The 16,523-nt window shown below is 43.1% G+C and overlaps 2 protein-coding genes and 1 long non-coding RNA gene across 7 annotated transcripts; 2 read left to right on the plus strand and 1 right to left on the minus strand.

Annotated features, from left to right (window-relative positions):
- The first annotated feature begins 2,623 nt into the window (after positions 1-2,623).
- On the plus strand, positions 2,624-9,596 carry LOC133127068 (uncharacterized). Its single transcript, XR_009708584.1, has 4 exons — positions 2,624-2,735; positions 6,085-6,289; positions 6,853-7,008; positions 9,227-9,596. It is a non-coding gene; the product is annotated as an uncharacterized LOC133127068 (long non-coding RNA).
- Positions 2,998-14,776, minus strand: LOC133127065 (signal peptide peptidase-like 2B). 3 transcript variants are annotated; one of them, XM_061239683.1, is made up of 15 exons: positions 14,312-14,776; positions 13,644-13,760; positions 12,077-12,259; positions 11,528-11,617; positions 11,076-11,215; positions 10,388-10,530; positions 9,849-9,945; positions 9,200-9,316; positions 8,542-8,623; positions 8,031-8,105; positions 7,870-7,932; positions 7,442-7,541; positions 6,679-6,756; positions 6,110-6,270; positions 2,998-5,687 (listed from the first exon to the last, which is right to left on the minus strand). In XM_061239683.1, exons 1-15 carry the CDS (start codon positions 14,357-14,359, stop codon positions 5,193-5,195), a joined length of 1,989 nt encoding a protein of 662 aa, XP_061095667.1. In that variant the 5' UTR covers positions 14,360-14,776; the 3' UTR covers positions 2,998-5,192. The 3 variants fall into 3 exon arrangements, 2 of the variants coding, with proteins under 2 accessions (XP_061095667.1, XP_061095668.1); XM_061239684.1 differs by lacking the exon at positions 14,312-14,776 and adding an exon at positions 14,032-14,163; XR_009708583.1 differs by having other exon boundaries at positions 5,549-5,687; positions 6,013-6,270.
- lsm7 (LSM7 homolog, U6 small nuclear RNA and mRNA degradation associated) lies at positions 14,566-16,431 on the plus strand. 3 transcript variants are annotated; one of them, XM_061239685.1, is made up of 4 exons: positions 14,566-14,845; positions 15,091-15,181; positions 15,283-15,354; positions 15,624-16,431. In XM_061239685.1, exons 1-4 carry the CDS (start codon positions 14,840-14,842, stop codon positions 15,764-15,766), a joined length of 312 nt encoding a protein of 103 aa, XP_061095669.1. In that variant the 5' UTR covers positions 14,566-14,839; the 3' UTR covers positions 15,767-16,431. The 3 variants fall into 3 exon arrangements, with proteins under 3 accessions (XP_061095669.1, XP_061095670.1, XP_061095671.1); XM_061239686.1 differs by lacking the exon at positions 14,566-14,845 and adding an exon at positions 14,864-14,905; XM_061239687.1 differs by lacking the exon at positions 14,566-14,845 and adding an exon at positions 14,927-14,945.
- Positions 16,432-16,523: the final 92 nt, after the last annotated feature.

The raw sequence follows: 16,523 nt of genomic DNA on the forward strand, positions 1-16,523 counted from the left end.
TTGATGTTTCTCTAAAACGAAGACAAGTAGACACATAAGATACATTTATAAAACATAATTATGTATAATAATCGGCGTTTAACACTTGTTAAACAAACTCGCGTTACATTTATTTTGTAAAGACATGTCAAACAGGCTATTGTAGATTCAACATTAAATCAACGCCTTTTCTTAAACAGAACATCAGTTGGAACATTGCAACTAACCGCAATGATAAGAACATAAATAACATTTCAATAGCATTTTAAATACTGTAACATCATGCAGAATGTAAAGGGCAAAAGCATCACCTGCCTTTAACGCCGTTCTATTATTCCAGGGAAGGTAAAATATCCTTGTTTCGGCACGGAGCAGCGGTTCCAAGTAGCTACTGAAAATATCAAGGCCACTATTATGTGTTCAACCTGCCGATGGGCGTGTAAGTTGACAGACACAGGTATCTGCTAACCGCCCCGACAAATCCCTTGAGCACCCCCTCCCACAGTTCCGAATCCCATTCTAAACAAAACACTAGCTCTTTTTCGCTATTCCTAGGTACACATAAGGGAGTCCAAATGATGGACTACATTTGTAAATCGATGTATTGTTTAGATATTTGTAAAAACAGACGGTCTCATCCGGGCATAGCATCATGTGGTTGAATAGGCTGTATCTGACAATTGTAAAACATATCAGGAGGGCTCTTGGCTAAGCTAAAAAAAAGCACATGTGCTTCCAAGGTGAAAAGTTTAGGAGCACAGGAATGCATCCCAATTGAATGTGCTCCCAATCATTTTTCCAGTTAGCACATACATTTTCAGGAGCAAATTCTCTGTACAGCACTGTACAGCCATGCACAATAGTATAATGTAATGATTCATTCCAAGACGGGCCTAAATGATCAACAATTTAAATATGGGCTTGGGAGCACTTGATTTGTGTCCATCTGTCTCAGAATAACAGGTGTTTTACAGAAGCGAAACCATACACATTAATTAGACATTAGATGTAAATGAGACCCCTAACAGATGAGAATTGCACCATCCCTTCACAGCAATTATTAGTCGTCTCAGTGTTTAAGAAACTATACATTTCAGAGCAGGGAAATTTAAACCAGATGACACAGCATGTTGTATGTAATCCTCTTTAAAAAGATGTATTCTGCACTTCAGGAGTAAAATGTCCAGAGAAGTTTGCCCGTTAGGCTACTCGGTTAACAAGACTGGGTCCCCTGACACCTTCCAGGTAAGCAGACTAAGAAAACTCTTAAGATTAACTGTCATTTCCAGCTGGGTGGACCGTTATTACTGCAAAGTATGTCATTACAGACCCTCCCCACAAGTGTAAACATGTAAAGCAGCTACAGAATCTGCATGGATATCCTGTAATCTCATAAGAGGGAAAAAGATCTTCTAAAAATATTAGCTCCCACACCCCTCCCTCCACCTAACCACTCACAAACCTACTCAAAATACCTTTAATGTGTTTGACAGACTTTAAAGTGTGTAAATAAATAGTAAAGCAACTATTAAGACTCTTAAATATGTTTGACTGTTTTGAGGTGGTTAAGGCGGGCTGTTTGTTGCTGGTTTTCTTGAATACAGGCCACTATTTCTTCCTAGTACACAGTAAAGTGTACACGTGTATTAACTATTACGGTGTACACGTGGTTCCTGTTGGAGTCGATTTAACACTGGACATTTTACCGTGTATTACTGTAATGATTAAATATATTGGTCAGCACATTTTTCTGCATGCAAAAGTGGGAAATCGCTTGATAAGAGTGACACAGAGGCCATCTTTACTTTTAGGAAAGGTTGCTCGGGAATCCTCTTAAGATTTGGACGGATGCCCGGGGCTCACCGCTCAGAGCAGGTCCCGTTCCCACTCTTAAAGGGATTACATTCTCCCCCCTCTCTCCCTACGCTCAGACGTTCCAGTTACGAGCTGCTCTCCCAGACCACTTCCACTGTGTCACTTAATCTGGGCTTTCCACGGGCGTGCGGTAGGGGTGGCACGGATTCCACGTGTATAATGTCCAGCTATCAGGTATCTATACCATCCCTTCAAACCTACAGCAAGTTCACATTTCCCTGCCGGATGTGCACTAGTGCATTGTTCCGAAGATTGCATCCAGGCATGAAGAAAAATGATTTGTGATAAGTACAGTGAAGCAAAGGTACAGTGATTTGTACAGTGATAAAACCACCTTAGTATTTTTTTTAAATAACATCACCCGTGGAATATTAAATTACTATCCGTTCCACGCAGTGCCAACCAGGGCAAGCCGCATTCCGGCCCGTTTTCTCCCATAATTCTGTCTGCGCCCCCAAACTCTTTTACCTCGCCTGAACCCAGGAAACAGATCTCCGCTTTAGAACCAGCCACAGAAACCCAGTTTTCTTTAAGAGAACTGCCCCTGGGGTATCTGACTGCTCAGGGGTCACCCAAGGCACCCCTAACAAAGGCATTTTTCATAATTCCTCCCATTGAGATATCCTGAGCAGACGCAGTTTAAAGCCACAAGCCTCCCTTTGTGAATGTGCTTGGAGGCATGAACAACTAATCTTCATACACCCCTAGCAGCGGCCGCCAATGAGAGCCCACAGATTGCAATCAACACTCTCTTCCTGCTGAATGAAAAGAGACGTTCATCTCCGGCGAAGGAGCGCCCGCTTCCCGCAACACGTCTGAGAAACCCGCTCCGCGTTCGCACTGGAAACAAAGCAGCTCATAAAACATGACAGATTTACAAGGTAAGTGGGCAAAAATACCCACCACGGTCATTGACACTGCAAACACAATAAACATACAACCACAGCCACACATTTACACTGCAAATACAAGAAACATACAAGCACCATCACACATTTACACTCATGACATCCGCAACATTAAACTATGACCGTTTATTTACTTCGCGGAGCCACGTTTCCGTTTTAGATTACATTCTGTTTAGTAACACATCACACATGCCCAGCAGAAAGACAGCAGAAAAAACTCCTGCAAACTCCCAACTTTTAATGCAGTTGTTCCTTTATTGTTTTTAAACCTCTGTCGAGGAGTTAAAAAAAAAAACAGGCTGTTGCCAGTTAATGATATTAAGTGATATCAGTGAATTTCTAATTACAAGTATCAATGAAGGCTCCCCTGATGCTAGTTGGTTAACTGTTATCCAACTAACACAAAATGTTCTCACAATGTTGGTAGAATATAATGGCAGTGGCATAACATTGGCAAAACATTCCAGGAACATTGTGAGCTGGGAAAAACATAGCCACATAGCCAGAAACACCAACGTTTGGCCAATATTGAAACTATGGGAAGACCCCTCCTTTCCCATATTAATTCTATTAAAAACACTAAACCAACACTGTCACTGCAATTCAGATTCCCATGTTGCTTAAAGCAAGCGCTATTGCTAGTTACGTTTGACAGTAACGATGCAATGGAGAAATACTGCCATCTAGTGTCCCAGCTATGCATTCTCATTCCAAGGCTGTGTGCTCCTTACCCTGAATATGAGACATTTGTCTCTACACATCCTGTACAATTTAGTGCCACACTTACAGAACAAATGAATGGAAAAGCATCCATTTTGATTATGTCTGTACCTCCCTGGCCTCTGGGGCAAAACGCTGTGTCAGACGGTTTTCAATTCATTACGGTCAATGGGAAAAGCACACATACTAAGGGTGTTCAAAGTGTGAACAAGTATTTTTTCATTATGTGTAACAGACAATGTACAATGTTCAAGTAGCAATTTTAGAACAATTTTGGTGTCAAGACAAATGAACAAGATATATATTTACAATGGCAAGATTTCAGAGACCAATCCCTGCTGACCTTCCAAGTCAAGTACTTGGCTGAATAACAGCAATTTACAATAGCAAGGGCCAGCAGATAATCACTGTCACCGGCTTAAAAAATACCTTTTTATATTTCACACAAACAGAACACCGAAGCACATCGTACATAAAGTGCTGAAATACTGTAACGGAATATACTAACACACATTCAATCTCACTACGCACACGAATAAGGCCGGATAGAGGCTCATCATGAAATCTGCTGGCATCGATATCTGTGTTACCATGGAAACGGGGTTTTAACCGTCACACCTCCGTAAACACAGAGCACCTATTTATTATCATAACCTTTAACATGCAAGCTTAATAGAGACCAGGCTTCGAAAGTAAGCAAGACTCAAAAATACCGAAAACCTTAATACTCAGGTACCTTTGGTTTGCACAGATTCGTAATACATAACCATACGGTTTTTTTTCGTTTTTAAAAAGGTCTGACGGCTCACCTACGCACGGAAGTGCTTTTCTGACATGGATGAACCCTGACATGGTGATTTGTGTTTTAGGAAAATGGAAATTGGAGAAAAAAAACATTTTGAAATAAAAAGTCAAGTTTTTGTGGAGCTGTCCCACACGAGCAGGTTAAAGGGTGTTAATGAGGGAGGGGCCGTCTCCTGTGCGCACGGCTTCATGGGATTATTGCGAAGCCGCAAGTACACATGGGACCCATGACAGGAGGCGAGGGGGATATGAGGATATGCACTGCAAAAAAAGTCTTAACAAGTGTTTTAGTCTTGTAATGAGACTTAAAATTGTATTTTACTTTGTCAAATGTACAAAATATTAGCTTGTTTTAAGTTTCTGTTTGCTTCCCTGGTGTAAAATCCAGCTATGACCAGCTTGAAATGACCAGCTACCAGCTGTTTCAATACATAGCTTGAGCTGATCAAACCATGTTGAGTATGGAGCAGCTCTGAACTGGTCAACCAGCTACCAGCTGTTTCAAAACCTAGCTTGAGCCGTTTTCTTTTCAGCAGGGTTGAAATTTCTTTACCGCATTAGCAAAGCAGTCGCACCTCACAATATTTTTGCCTTTTAGTATTAGGAAAAAAAAAAAGAAATAGAAATAGTATTTTAGGTCTAAATATGAGACTAAAATAAACGACTGAACTTGTTGAGACAGGCGTTTTTTTTGGTTTCTGCAGTGTGTGGAGGTGAGTGTGGAAAGCGTGAGGACAGAGAGCAGCACTGTGAGGTGCTCCTCCTGCACCAGCGGACAGGAGACATGCAAAGTCCACCGATGCCCTCTCTGTCGTACCACCGATGTCCAGCATGTACTGTCCATCAATAATAAATAAAACAAGAATGAAATGACTTAGGAAGTGGTAGCATTCTGAAGCACTGTCCTCATTCCGGTTGGCTGGCCTCGTCTTTGGGCGTGGCCTCCGCTTGCGGCAGGGGAGGGGCCTTGATCTGATTGGTAACCTCTGCTTCCTGTGGCTCGGGATTGCTCACTGATTCTTCAGTGGGCAGCTGCAGGGCTTCAGTGTGACTGATCGCTGGCTCTTCAGTGGGCTTCTCTGGGGCTTGAGTGCAGCTGATCACTGGGACTTCAGTGGGTTGCTCTGGGCTTTCAGTGCAGCTGATCACTGACTGTTCATTTGGCTGTTCTGGGGCTTGAGTGCAGCTGATCACTGACTGTTCATTTGGATGTTCTGGGGCTTGAGTGCAGCTGATCTCTGGTTCATTTGGTTGTTCTGGGGCTTGAGTGCAGCTGATCTCTTGCTGTTCATTTGGCTGCTCCAGGCCTTCAGTGCAGTCGATCGCTGGCTGTCCGGTCGAGGACTGCTTCAGTGGACTATTCTGGATGGGTGCCATGACTAGGTGTTGGGGCACGTCCATCTGTAACGTTAAGGAAAAACAACCATGACTCCATATGCTTGTGAAAGACCCACACCCACACCCAAGCCCCCAGCAAGCAGCACACGGAAATACAGAGACAATAAATCCAACATAAAACAGGAGAATCGAGAGTGTGTGCCCCAAGGCAAAGTCCACTGTTAACGTACATGGAGAGAGTACTGCATAAAATACAAGGGTGAATTTATTAACAGTGCCATCTCACAATAAAAAAAAGTAACTCTCAGCATAAGGTGAAAAGGTAGAAGACAGTGCAGGAGAGCTAAAGCAAAAATAGGACTCGGAGTACGTTCGGTTTTTACTCAACTTTAATTTCAGTTACTCTTAATAATTCTTTTTTTTTTTCTTTTTTTTTCTTTTTTTTCCTCTCTCCGTGAAGGCACTCATATCAAACTGGTATTCACCACAAAGCCACTTCCTGTCCAGAACATGGGCAATTCCTTGCGCCACAGTGCCAACGCCAGGCAAGTGAGGAGAGTGCAAGGCACCAGGTACAGCAGGGCCGGCTGGCCTGTCTTCATCACCGCCAGCGCCACGAAGGTGATGAGGAGGCCAATGCCGTACGCTGCAGGGAGAGGCACAGGGTGAGCGGCCAGTTCGTCAAATACAATGCACACGTTTTTAAAGACAAAATGTTTCATATATTGCAATCTGCCAGTTCTTTATTTAGGAGCCCTATTTCAACACTCAATGTTTGATTGCTCAACACTCTTGTCAGCGCCAAGGCTAAATTAACTTCTTCCTACATCTTCTGAGATAAATTATTTTTGGCTTATCCCATGACACAACAACGATACTGATAAAAACAACAGCCCATTGATCATTGACTATTAACGGTGCTTCATGACATCTGTACTTATGAAGCCTTCCCCAAAATGGGGACCATTTCCAGACTCTCATTACACAGCGTTTGCTCTACGCTGGTGTCAGAATGGTCAAATGTGTGAAAAGACGTCCCAAAAAATACACTCACCAATAGTGCAGGCCACAAAATAGATCCGCGACGAATGCATTACAATGTCGAACCTGTGACAGTAGGCCACCAGCAGGCCTTGTGGGAACACACAGTAAGGCAGACGTTAGCATTCATCACACTCATTTTAATTAGTTATTCCAACTATTTATATTTCTATCATATTTATTCTAGCAAATGCAGCTGACAGAGCCTGTGGTCATGCCAAATACAGGGAAAGGCTTCAGGTTGGCCACCATCCTCAAAGCCACAACAGAATCTGTGAATTCCAATCTCCGGATGACATTACCAATCTCGGGAGAATTACCTGCGATCCAATTTGATTTCCAGGTACAGTACCTACATCACAGACTCATTACAAACTAGGACACCTGCGACAGCTCAGTTCTTGTGGAAAAGTGAGTGGGCAAGACAAAGAGGCGAGAAGTGAAGAGTTTAGAAAAATGTGAATTTGCCAAATTTGCTCCTTCAAATGTCAGTTTGAAGCCACGTCAGTTACAGACGGGGCATATGTGTGGCAGATACAGAGAGGTGGATCCACTGGTCGATCATTCATATGTCGTGCCTTTCCGAAAAAATACTTCTGCAAAGGATGTGCTCACGTTTCCTTGCTCAAGAAATGTTCGGGACACAAAATTTTACGGAAGTGTACTTTCCTTAAATCTAATTTCCGGGTCAGGCAAAGAACAAGGAGATAGGAGGTGAAAAATAAGAGATTGGACAGAGTCCATTGACTACATATAATCAAATTGGGCAGTCCTACCTGGCACTAAGATATCTCCAAACCCCAGCAGAGAGAAGGGGCGGTCACACAGGGCCAAGGGGGAGGAGTTCAGCCTGGGCACTTTCAGCACCATTGGAAGCTGATTGGTCAAACAGAATGATGACTCACTTCTCACTCAAATATTTTAAAATGAGCACTCAAGTTCTACACAACACAGCATTACATACAGTACTTCTGGAGATGCAGAATTTAACCGAGTAAGATATATACAAAATATTTCTACATATTCAAAATAGATGCAAAGGTATCAAATGGGAAATAATATATGTACTCGAATCATTAATGTCTTTTAAAAAAAGAAAAGGGGAAGCATGTCTGAAGAGTGTTTTTGCTGTCTGTATATTTCACAACACCATTGTACAATGTTTATGTGAGAGGATGTGTGAATACTGAAATGAAGAACTTACTTTTTCTTGAGTAGAGGAATCTGGAGGACCAGCTGCGACTTGGACCATAATACTCTCTCCATGCTGTGGAGGGTGTTAAACACAGCTTCAGTCTACTGCTACATGTCCTCAGCGGTAGACTGGGTCTCATTTTAAATGATTTAAGTGGCCAGCTGACTTACACTCGTAAGGTGCGGCGTCACAAATACAAAGAAAACATCGTAGACGAACAGCACAACCAACAGCAGGGTGCAGGCCTGTGAGCAAAAGCAATATGTCAATGCAGATCTATAAGAGACCGCAGTCAAAATTTATATCCCTCAAAACCTGAAACTAGAATACTGCAAACCAAAGCCCATTGTGATTAATGTGGGACTCATGTACTGCAAACGGTCACTGTCTTAACCCATTACGGGTAGAAAATACTACTTTGTTTTAAGTTTTATATATATATATATATATATATATATATATATTTAATTGAAAAGTCACATTTTCTTATCCCATCGGCAAATGGGTCAAAAATGTCTTCCTTCATTAGCAATATTTGTCTCTTATTAACAAAAAGGTGAAAGAAGTAAGATTTTAAGTCTCGATATCAGACTGTTTTTTGGGGGGGTTTCTGGTTTTTACGGTGTGGTCCTTCGACTGACTGACTTGCAGCAGACTGATAAAATGCCCAGATGTGTGTACCTTGAAGGTTGGGAGCCTGATGGTTTTGAGCATGTAGAGACAGAAGGCGATTCCCAGAGCGTCCTGCAGAATCCAGGCCCACCTGTGAGGGTCACGGGACAGCAAAAACACACAAACATCGCTCGTGATTTCTCACTGTTTGCAGAATGGAGGCGTGCACATTACAGAACAATCAAAACGCTTTTCAGTGGGAAAATATTATTTCTATATAGGTCTCTACTGTCATCAGACCTGGATCAAATACATACTGTAATTGTTTTGGATTCAAATACTTTTCTATGCTCTTAATGAGCTTGTCCGGTGTATTGGAACCTATGAAATATGAAGTGCAAACCCCGCCTTCTGCTCATATTGGCCAACTGCACCAGGCAAGATCAATCGAGCACAGAAAAGTATTTGAATCCAAAAGAATTATGCATTTGGCCCAGCTTGGATTGGCATACTTTATTCTTTGAAATCAGCTGGTGCTGAAAGTAAGTCAGCATAAAGTTACCGTATGTGAGTACCGAGAAAATACGTTTTACAACTTGTTTCATAGTACTTACCTCTGAAATCAAACTGATATTTGCCCTGTAAATACTGGCTAATCCAACGGTCTGTGAAATAAAGCGTTGTCAGTAATCGCTCTGCGTTTGGTGGCGGACTGGGCCATACTCACTGGTCCTCGTTCCGGAACACTCCCCAGGTGACGCTGACGCCCACGCAGAAGACGGACAGCATCAGCATTCGCACCTGAGGCCGCTTGTGGCAGTACGGCAGGTTGTTCTCCGGTATCCTGTTCCAGGGGCACACCAGACCCGCCACACAAGCAGAACAGCGGGGCGAACGGTTATTTAAAAAAACCACTAGGGCCTGTGAGTAGATCACTGTGTAATATAGCAGTGGTCACCAACCGTGTTCCTGGAGATCTACAGTCCTGTGGGTTCTCATTCCAACCCTAACCTAGCACACCTCACGCAACAGCTAGAGATCTCACCAAGCTGCTCATTGGCAGAATCAGGTGTGCCAACCTTCACGATGGTAGACCTCCAGGAACAGGGCTGGTGACCCCTGGCGTATGGGAATGATGTGTGTAGAATCATTCCCATACGCATTGTCTTTTTCCTCCATGCATTAATTTTTATGCCAGCCCTGACTGCTTGTAGTATAGTTTCTGGTGTTTGTTTGTATTATTTCTAAGAGTGATCCTATATTTTGTACATGCACATATTTTTGAAGATAAATAAAATATTGATTGCAAAAAAGTCACGAGGGTGAGGAAGACATGGAGGGGTGCAGTCAGTGGTTCCATTCGCTCCGAGTCTCACCTGCACTTCCCAAACGGGAGCGAGCGCACAAACGGACACAGGCAGCTGTAGAGCCCAATGGAGGCTGCCAGACAGAAGATCCCAATGATCATGTAGACTGGGGGGGGAGAGGCAAACAGCACGTCAACACATCACAAACCTCTCTGAACATCAATAATATAATGTTCCATGGGTGTTCAATAATGTAATATCGAAATTGAAATGAGGGGAAAAAATCATTTAGGGTCCATTTGTATTATCAATTTATTATTTCATGTTTTTTCTTATTATTTTTTAATACATGTTCACCACTATCATCCCAATTTGGCTGCAATATCCTCTCGTTTCGGGAATGGGCTCACCATAGCACTCCCCAGTTTGGGAATGAGTTCCCCCTAGCACTGGGTTTGGAATGGCTTTGGAATGGGCTCTACATATTTAACTTCAGGACTTTTATCCACTGACCATGAAAACTGATCATGCTTCTGAGAGCTACCCACCCTGCTCATCATATCTTTCAGCATTGTGTGGTGAAAGTGGTGTTAGAAGTAGGCTGTTACCTAGGCGATCGTAGAAGAAGTAGAGCAGCACCAGCATGGAGCAACACATGACCACGAACACGCAGATCATGATGGGCGTGACGTCCACAGTCTCCTCGTCCTGCTTCTCCGAGCTGTCGTCCCTCTTGTGCTTCATGTACCTCCTGCAGGGTCACACGGAGCGTCGATGCCTGAGCGCGGTCTACTGCACGCGCTCAGTAAGGCTATGACATCATAATCACTCGACAGTCCTGGTTCCTTTGCTCTGACATCTGCAGCTGGCCATGATGTAGTTACCTCACACACAAGTGTAAGCAACATCTTACAATTTATCAGTACAGACTTCACATGCAATAGTGGTAGTGGTAAGAGGTAGGAGACCAGGTTGTGCCTTAATAAAGAATGACAGGTCCAAATATTATTACTTTGTCATAAAATCCATGCTGCTATGAAATTTAAATAGCCTACAATACAGCTGCGAAGATGTCCACAGGGTAGCCAAATCAAATTCTCTGGTACAACTAGGACCTCTCTGGCCTGTGTTTTAATCGATTTTATTACCACATCTGACACACATAATTCAATGAAATGATGCCAATGAATACTCAGTTAACTCAACTGTACACTATAAGCAGCAGGGTGAATCACTAACCAGGACTCTATTCTTATATAAGAAACATAATTTTTTTAAATCTAGCCTCTCACTTACTTTTTAATGTCCCGGCTGCCCGCCCAATAGCCACCAATGGCCACTGTGCCCACGGCCATTATGAAGATGATCACCATGTTGTAGTCCAGGACTGGCTCGTTTGGGGCGTACATGGCTACATCTCCACCCATCCCAAAGGTCTGCAGAAAGAGGGGGGGGGGAAACATTGAGATCCTCTTAAGCCCAGGTCAGACCAAATATTTGCGACACAACAAGCCACAACTGTCGACTATTTGCAATGGTATAAAACTCATCATCTGCGATTAGACAAGTTCGCCTGCAATGGCAAGCATTGGCATCAGATGTTCTGAGACGGGTAGTTCACACTGCTGTAACACCCCTCTGCAATATTTTATAATGGTTTGTCGCATCGTAAATCTTTGGTCTAAATTGGGCTTGAAAGTTACAGAACAGGATTGAACTAACCCTGCAGCCCTGTGAATGTGCCTTACCTTGCTGATGTCCAGCATGTCTGCGTAGCTGAGCAGGGCAACAGGAATGTCAATCTCTTCATACTGAGTCTTGTTTCCTGCTGGTGGGGTCTAATAGTAAAGACAGAGCAGTGATTATGAAAGGAACACAAACTGTCATTCAACCCTTTGAAGACTAGTTTAAAAAAAAATTATAAGTCCGTGTCCAAGAATTCGATTGCTTTGAATAACCAGTGGTGATTGTTACATCAGCATTAGGTTGTTCAGTTAAGAACATCTAATCACATAAAATCACCTTAAAGGTTTAGATTTTATAACGCAAACACAGGACAAACTGAACATGCAAATATTCAGGGTAGTAACAGGAGAGTGAGGTTTCATGAGTATGCGTCGATCACGTACTTGTCTGAACAAATCAAAAGGCCGTCTTCTTCAGAGCAATACACAACAGACTTTTTTTAAACCAGCAAGATGCTGATGGCCACAAAATGGCAGCCGCCCGTTTCACGGTTGCATGAAACCACACTGCGCCATGTGAAAGGGGCAGCATGACAACGGTGTTGACCTCACCAGCCGGTCTTTGCTGACGATCAGCAGGCCCCGGGCCCCGTTGAGCTGCGCCAGGCGGACCTTCTCGTAGAAGGTGCAGTTGCCCCTGAGCACCATGGGAATGCGGTTGGTGAAGCCCCCTTCGGGCACCTCGGAGGACGAGCACAGCACGGAGCCCGTCAGGTCGTGGACCTGGAGCCGAGACTGAGGACCCGCAGAGAGAGGGGAGGGGGCCATTACACAAGAAAGTGGCCTCTTTATTCCTTACATTACAATACATTCGTTCGTACAGTCGTTTAGCAGACGCTCTTATCCAGAGTGACGTACAATAAAGTGCAAATCACCAGAGTACATAACCAGGTACAAGTGTGCTGAAGACCCTAGAGGGAAGGACGGTTCCAAGTGCGAGAGTGATCACATAATTAAAAACTTGAACCCTTGTAGAATAATCAGATAATTGAGTAGAAATACACAGTATTGGCATACTTTTATATAATATAATATAATATAATATAATATAATATAATATAATATAATATAATACAATATGTAGCATACATTTGAATCTAAAACAAGTAGCTTTTTGACCCAGGTCTGCCCCACATACACACACATTGCTCACTTCCCTTTCGTGAAGGTGAAGATAATTATAGCTTTCTATAGTGAGAATGACACTTCACTGACAGTGAGAACATGCAAAAGCTGTTAAAAGTGGGCAGCGGTGGATCTAACAGTTCGTCTGACAGCAAACATTTTTTGTGTTTCCTGTCCTTGCAGGAAGCGGTCTACAGTGGCACAGCAGGGGGGCGGGAGGGGGGGGGGAACGAGCGTGGCATGGATGCCAGCGAGCTCCACAGATGCCAGCCTCGCTATCCAGAACAGCAGCACTCTGTTGCCATCCACCGAAAAACCCCAGAGGGCCTGTACTCTCGCAGTGGATTACAGTCTGCTGACTTTTCATCAGGACTCAGCATTCCCAGACAAGTACAAGACGTCTGAAATGGAGCACCGATGCCGGATGCCATGTTCAACAGCTGTATGCCAGTCTGTGGGGGGGGGCAACAACAATTCTTTATGTGCCCTACATGGCACAGCACAGGGCAGAGATGCGGTCAGGAATGCAGACGGGGAGTGGATCTGTGCCAACATCGATCTTCTTCCTTTGATAACAGACCAACCTGCCACTTACCCTGCCGTCAGCACTCTGGATTCAATTACACCCTTAACTCAGATCTGCATTTGCCAAAGATTTACAGTCCTGCAGTCAAAGCAAATCGCAAGGCCAGAGACTTTTCTTTTGTAGCAGCTCTATAGTAGAAAAAGAAGCTACCCAAGCATAGCCAACCATGCTTTTTATTCCCTCCAATAACTTTCCACTCACAGGACCAATGCATTTCATCTATGGCAGTACTTACACAGTATCTTCTAGGAAACTTGATGGTCGTGAGCTTTTGCACAAGCACCATTTGAAAAGTAACAATGCATTTTGAAGTGTCATGTAACACGAAGAATAAAGAACCTTTCACGTTGGAACGGCGCTGTATGGTGTCACAGTTTGTAACGGCAGACGGCAACAGGATTGGCTCACCGCTTTGTTAAGGTCCTGAGGTAGATGTGCCCATTGCGGATTGAAGTAAATGCAGTAATCTTTGCCCTTGCTCTTACCCTTGTTACTGAAATGTGCCATGCCATATTCCCCCAGTACCTGTCAGAACAAGAATACAAATATAATTGATTACATATAATGAAACTGCATTGGGAGAAGTCTCCAAGGCGAGTTACAGAAATTACCAGCTAACTATTATTTTGTGGAATACACCGCCTGGAATATCTCAGACGGCGATATTTCAAGGCAAGGAAGCTGTACCTACTATTCCACACAGAATTTTATGGAAAATGTAACACAGCTAGCAAGCAACTAGCAACTGAAATTATGACATAGCTTGCTGGTCAGTCAGTTCGGATATCAACACTACCGTCTACATGCCACGACATGCTCAATGCAAACACTGTAGCTGCGGCAGTTAGCTGTGATGTACGAAGCAATAATCGGGCTATAAAAACGGACAAGACATTTCTCAACGAGGTCTATTGAACCGGTCTAGAGGCCCTTCGCTGCGAGTCATCTTAGCGCCCCCGTTCGGTGGCACAGTCCTTACAGGACCAGAACACGTTCACAAAGAGATCCAAAGCTGAGGCGAACGGAAAGGTGCATATGCATCTTCGTGAAAATTGTTGCGTACCGGAAAAACTCACCTGTTTTATCAATAAACCCAACCAAATAAGAACAATCGCGTTCCTCATGATGACTGCTTTGTATTATTGTTTCCACAGCTCCACACTCCACAATCCACCAGCTGTTTAGGATTCCCCGCCTACATTCTGCAGTGATTTTTTTTTCATTGGCGGATTTTGATCCAGCGCCTAGGGAAATGCACCATGTGTGGCTAACATTCACGTCGGTCATGTGGAAAATAATTTATTTTTCGCCCTCCTTCAACCGTCTTGTTGGCCAAACTAGCGCGCAGAGGCAGTTTCGTTTGTTTGTTAACATGCCTATCATTAACGTCATCCTGGACGGACTAATCCAATAATCGTATTTTGCTTAATGTTTCAAAAGAAGTTGAGTTGTCAAAATATGGCAAACTGTATAACACTGGTCGTGTTTAAATTATTTTGGATGCAACTCTCTGAAATAATAGGCGCAGAGAGCTTCAAAGGTCAAAGGTCTCATGTCGAAAGGAGGAGGGGCTTACTACATAGTTAGCAGGTCAAATTTGAAAGATGGCGGTGAGTGAATGAGCAAGTCTGTTTGATGCATAATTTTGTTGCTGGTTTAAAAAAATGAAAGCAAGTTTCTTGGTTGCTTTTGCGATTAAGTAACCGAATGGTGAAAACACAGCCATAAATATTTAGCTTATGGCCCTGGTTTTGGCATATAATGTAACGTTAGGCTAGGTAGCTACTTGCTAATGAATGAGCATGTTATGCCTTAGCTGGTTAATGTTGCACTAATCGGGTCTCTACATTTTCAGGACAAGGAGAAAAAGAAGAAGGAGAGTATATTCGACCTATCAAAATACATCGATAAGACCATCCGAGTGAAGTTTCAGGGAGGACGAGAAGGTAAACAAGACAGCGATGTGCTTACTGGATGGTATGCGTGCATAGCTAGATACTTTCGTTTTCATGCGTAAGGTCACTAATTCGTTTATTTCGTCCTGCAGCAAGCGGAGTCCTCAAAGGCTTTGACCCTCTGTTGAACTTGGTGTTGGATGGCACTATAGAGTATATGCGAGGTACGAACCACCAGCAATATGTCTTCATCGTATTTTTCATTTCGGACAATTGAAAGAGCCGAATTAGTCTATGCAGTTTCTATCTACAGGTAGCTAATAACATGCATTCCTAGTCTTTCATAAATTGTTGGGCCATAGCAACTTTCTAAACATTGTACAACCTGATAATCCTGCGATAAACACACATCCGCCATTTCCCAATGGCGACCCTATGAAAAGAACTGTTAATATGTCTCAGCTGTACTCTGCTCTTGAAACCCTCTCTGCAGACCCAGACGATCAGTACAAGCTGACGGAGGACACGCGACAGCTGGGCCTGGTCGTATGTCGAGGGACGTCAGTGGTGCTCATCTGCCCGCAGGACGGCATGGAGGCCATCCCGAACCCCTTTATCCAGCAGCAGGAGGGTTAGCGGATTCACCCCTGCACCCCAAAACGCTCTCAAAGAACTGCTCTTCCCTTTCGTTGTCAGTCACCCTCCTTTTGGCAGGAGTCGCGTGAATGCGTTTAGTTTCCTTTAAGTTATTAACTTGCAAGTCTGCTACATATTTGGTTCGGGGAAATGTAAGAAAGCTGAAAAGGTGCTAAAATAATACAGATGGGTTCTTGGAGAAATGCATAAAGATAGAAACAAAGTGAGACAATGTATGATTTGCTCAAGAAAGGTTTTCATGTAATGTTAAGTTCACTTTCCAGTATCGCACAGACTAAGAAATAGAGCACGATGACTCTTGTTTATACCTGTTTGTCCTGTAATTACATTTTTTAAAATTTTTACTTTGGCCCCACCCACCTCCAAATCAAGTTGCTCTCCCATTTTATTTTAAGAGTATTCTTGGCATATTTTGTCATGTATCCTGTGGGGAGAGGAACATTGTATACTGGAAATGGTATAATATTAAACCACTTTGTATTTCTGTGGAGCAGAAAAAAAAACTTTTGGGAAGTGATTGATTTTGTGTGGCTTGTACCTGGTCTGAATGAATAATTTAGTCTTCAAAGTGTTAATTTGTTACAAAAATCATATTGTGGTTTACATTGTTTTGACAAAATAAATTATTTCCTTTACCTTTGTAATTTTGTATGGATTTACCATTCATTTTATTTGTGGCAGTTTGGGGTGGGGATAACAAAATAAGTAAATAAAATGTTTTAAAAATGTTTGTCAT

The sequence above is a fragment of the Conger conger genome, chromosome 4 (genome assembly GCF_963514075.1).
Source record: "Conger conger chromosome 4, fConCon1.1, whole genome shotgun sequence".
Classification (NCBI taxonomy): Eukaryota; Metazoa; Chordata; class Actinopteri; order Anguilliformes; family Congridae; genus Conger; species Conger conger.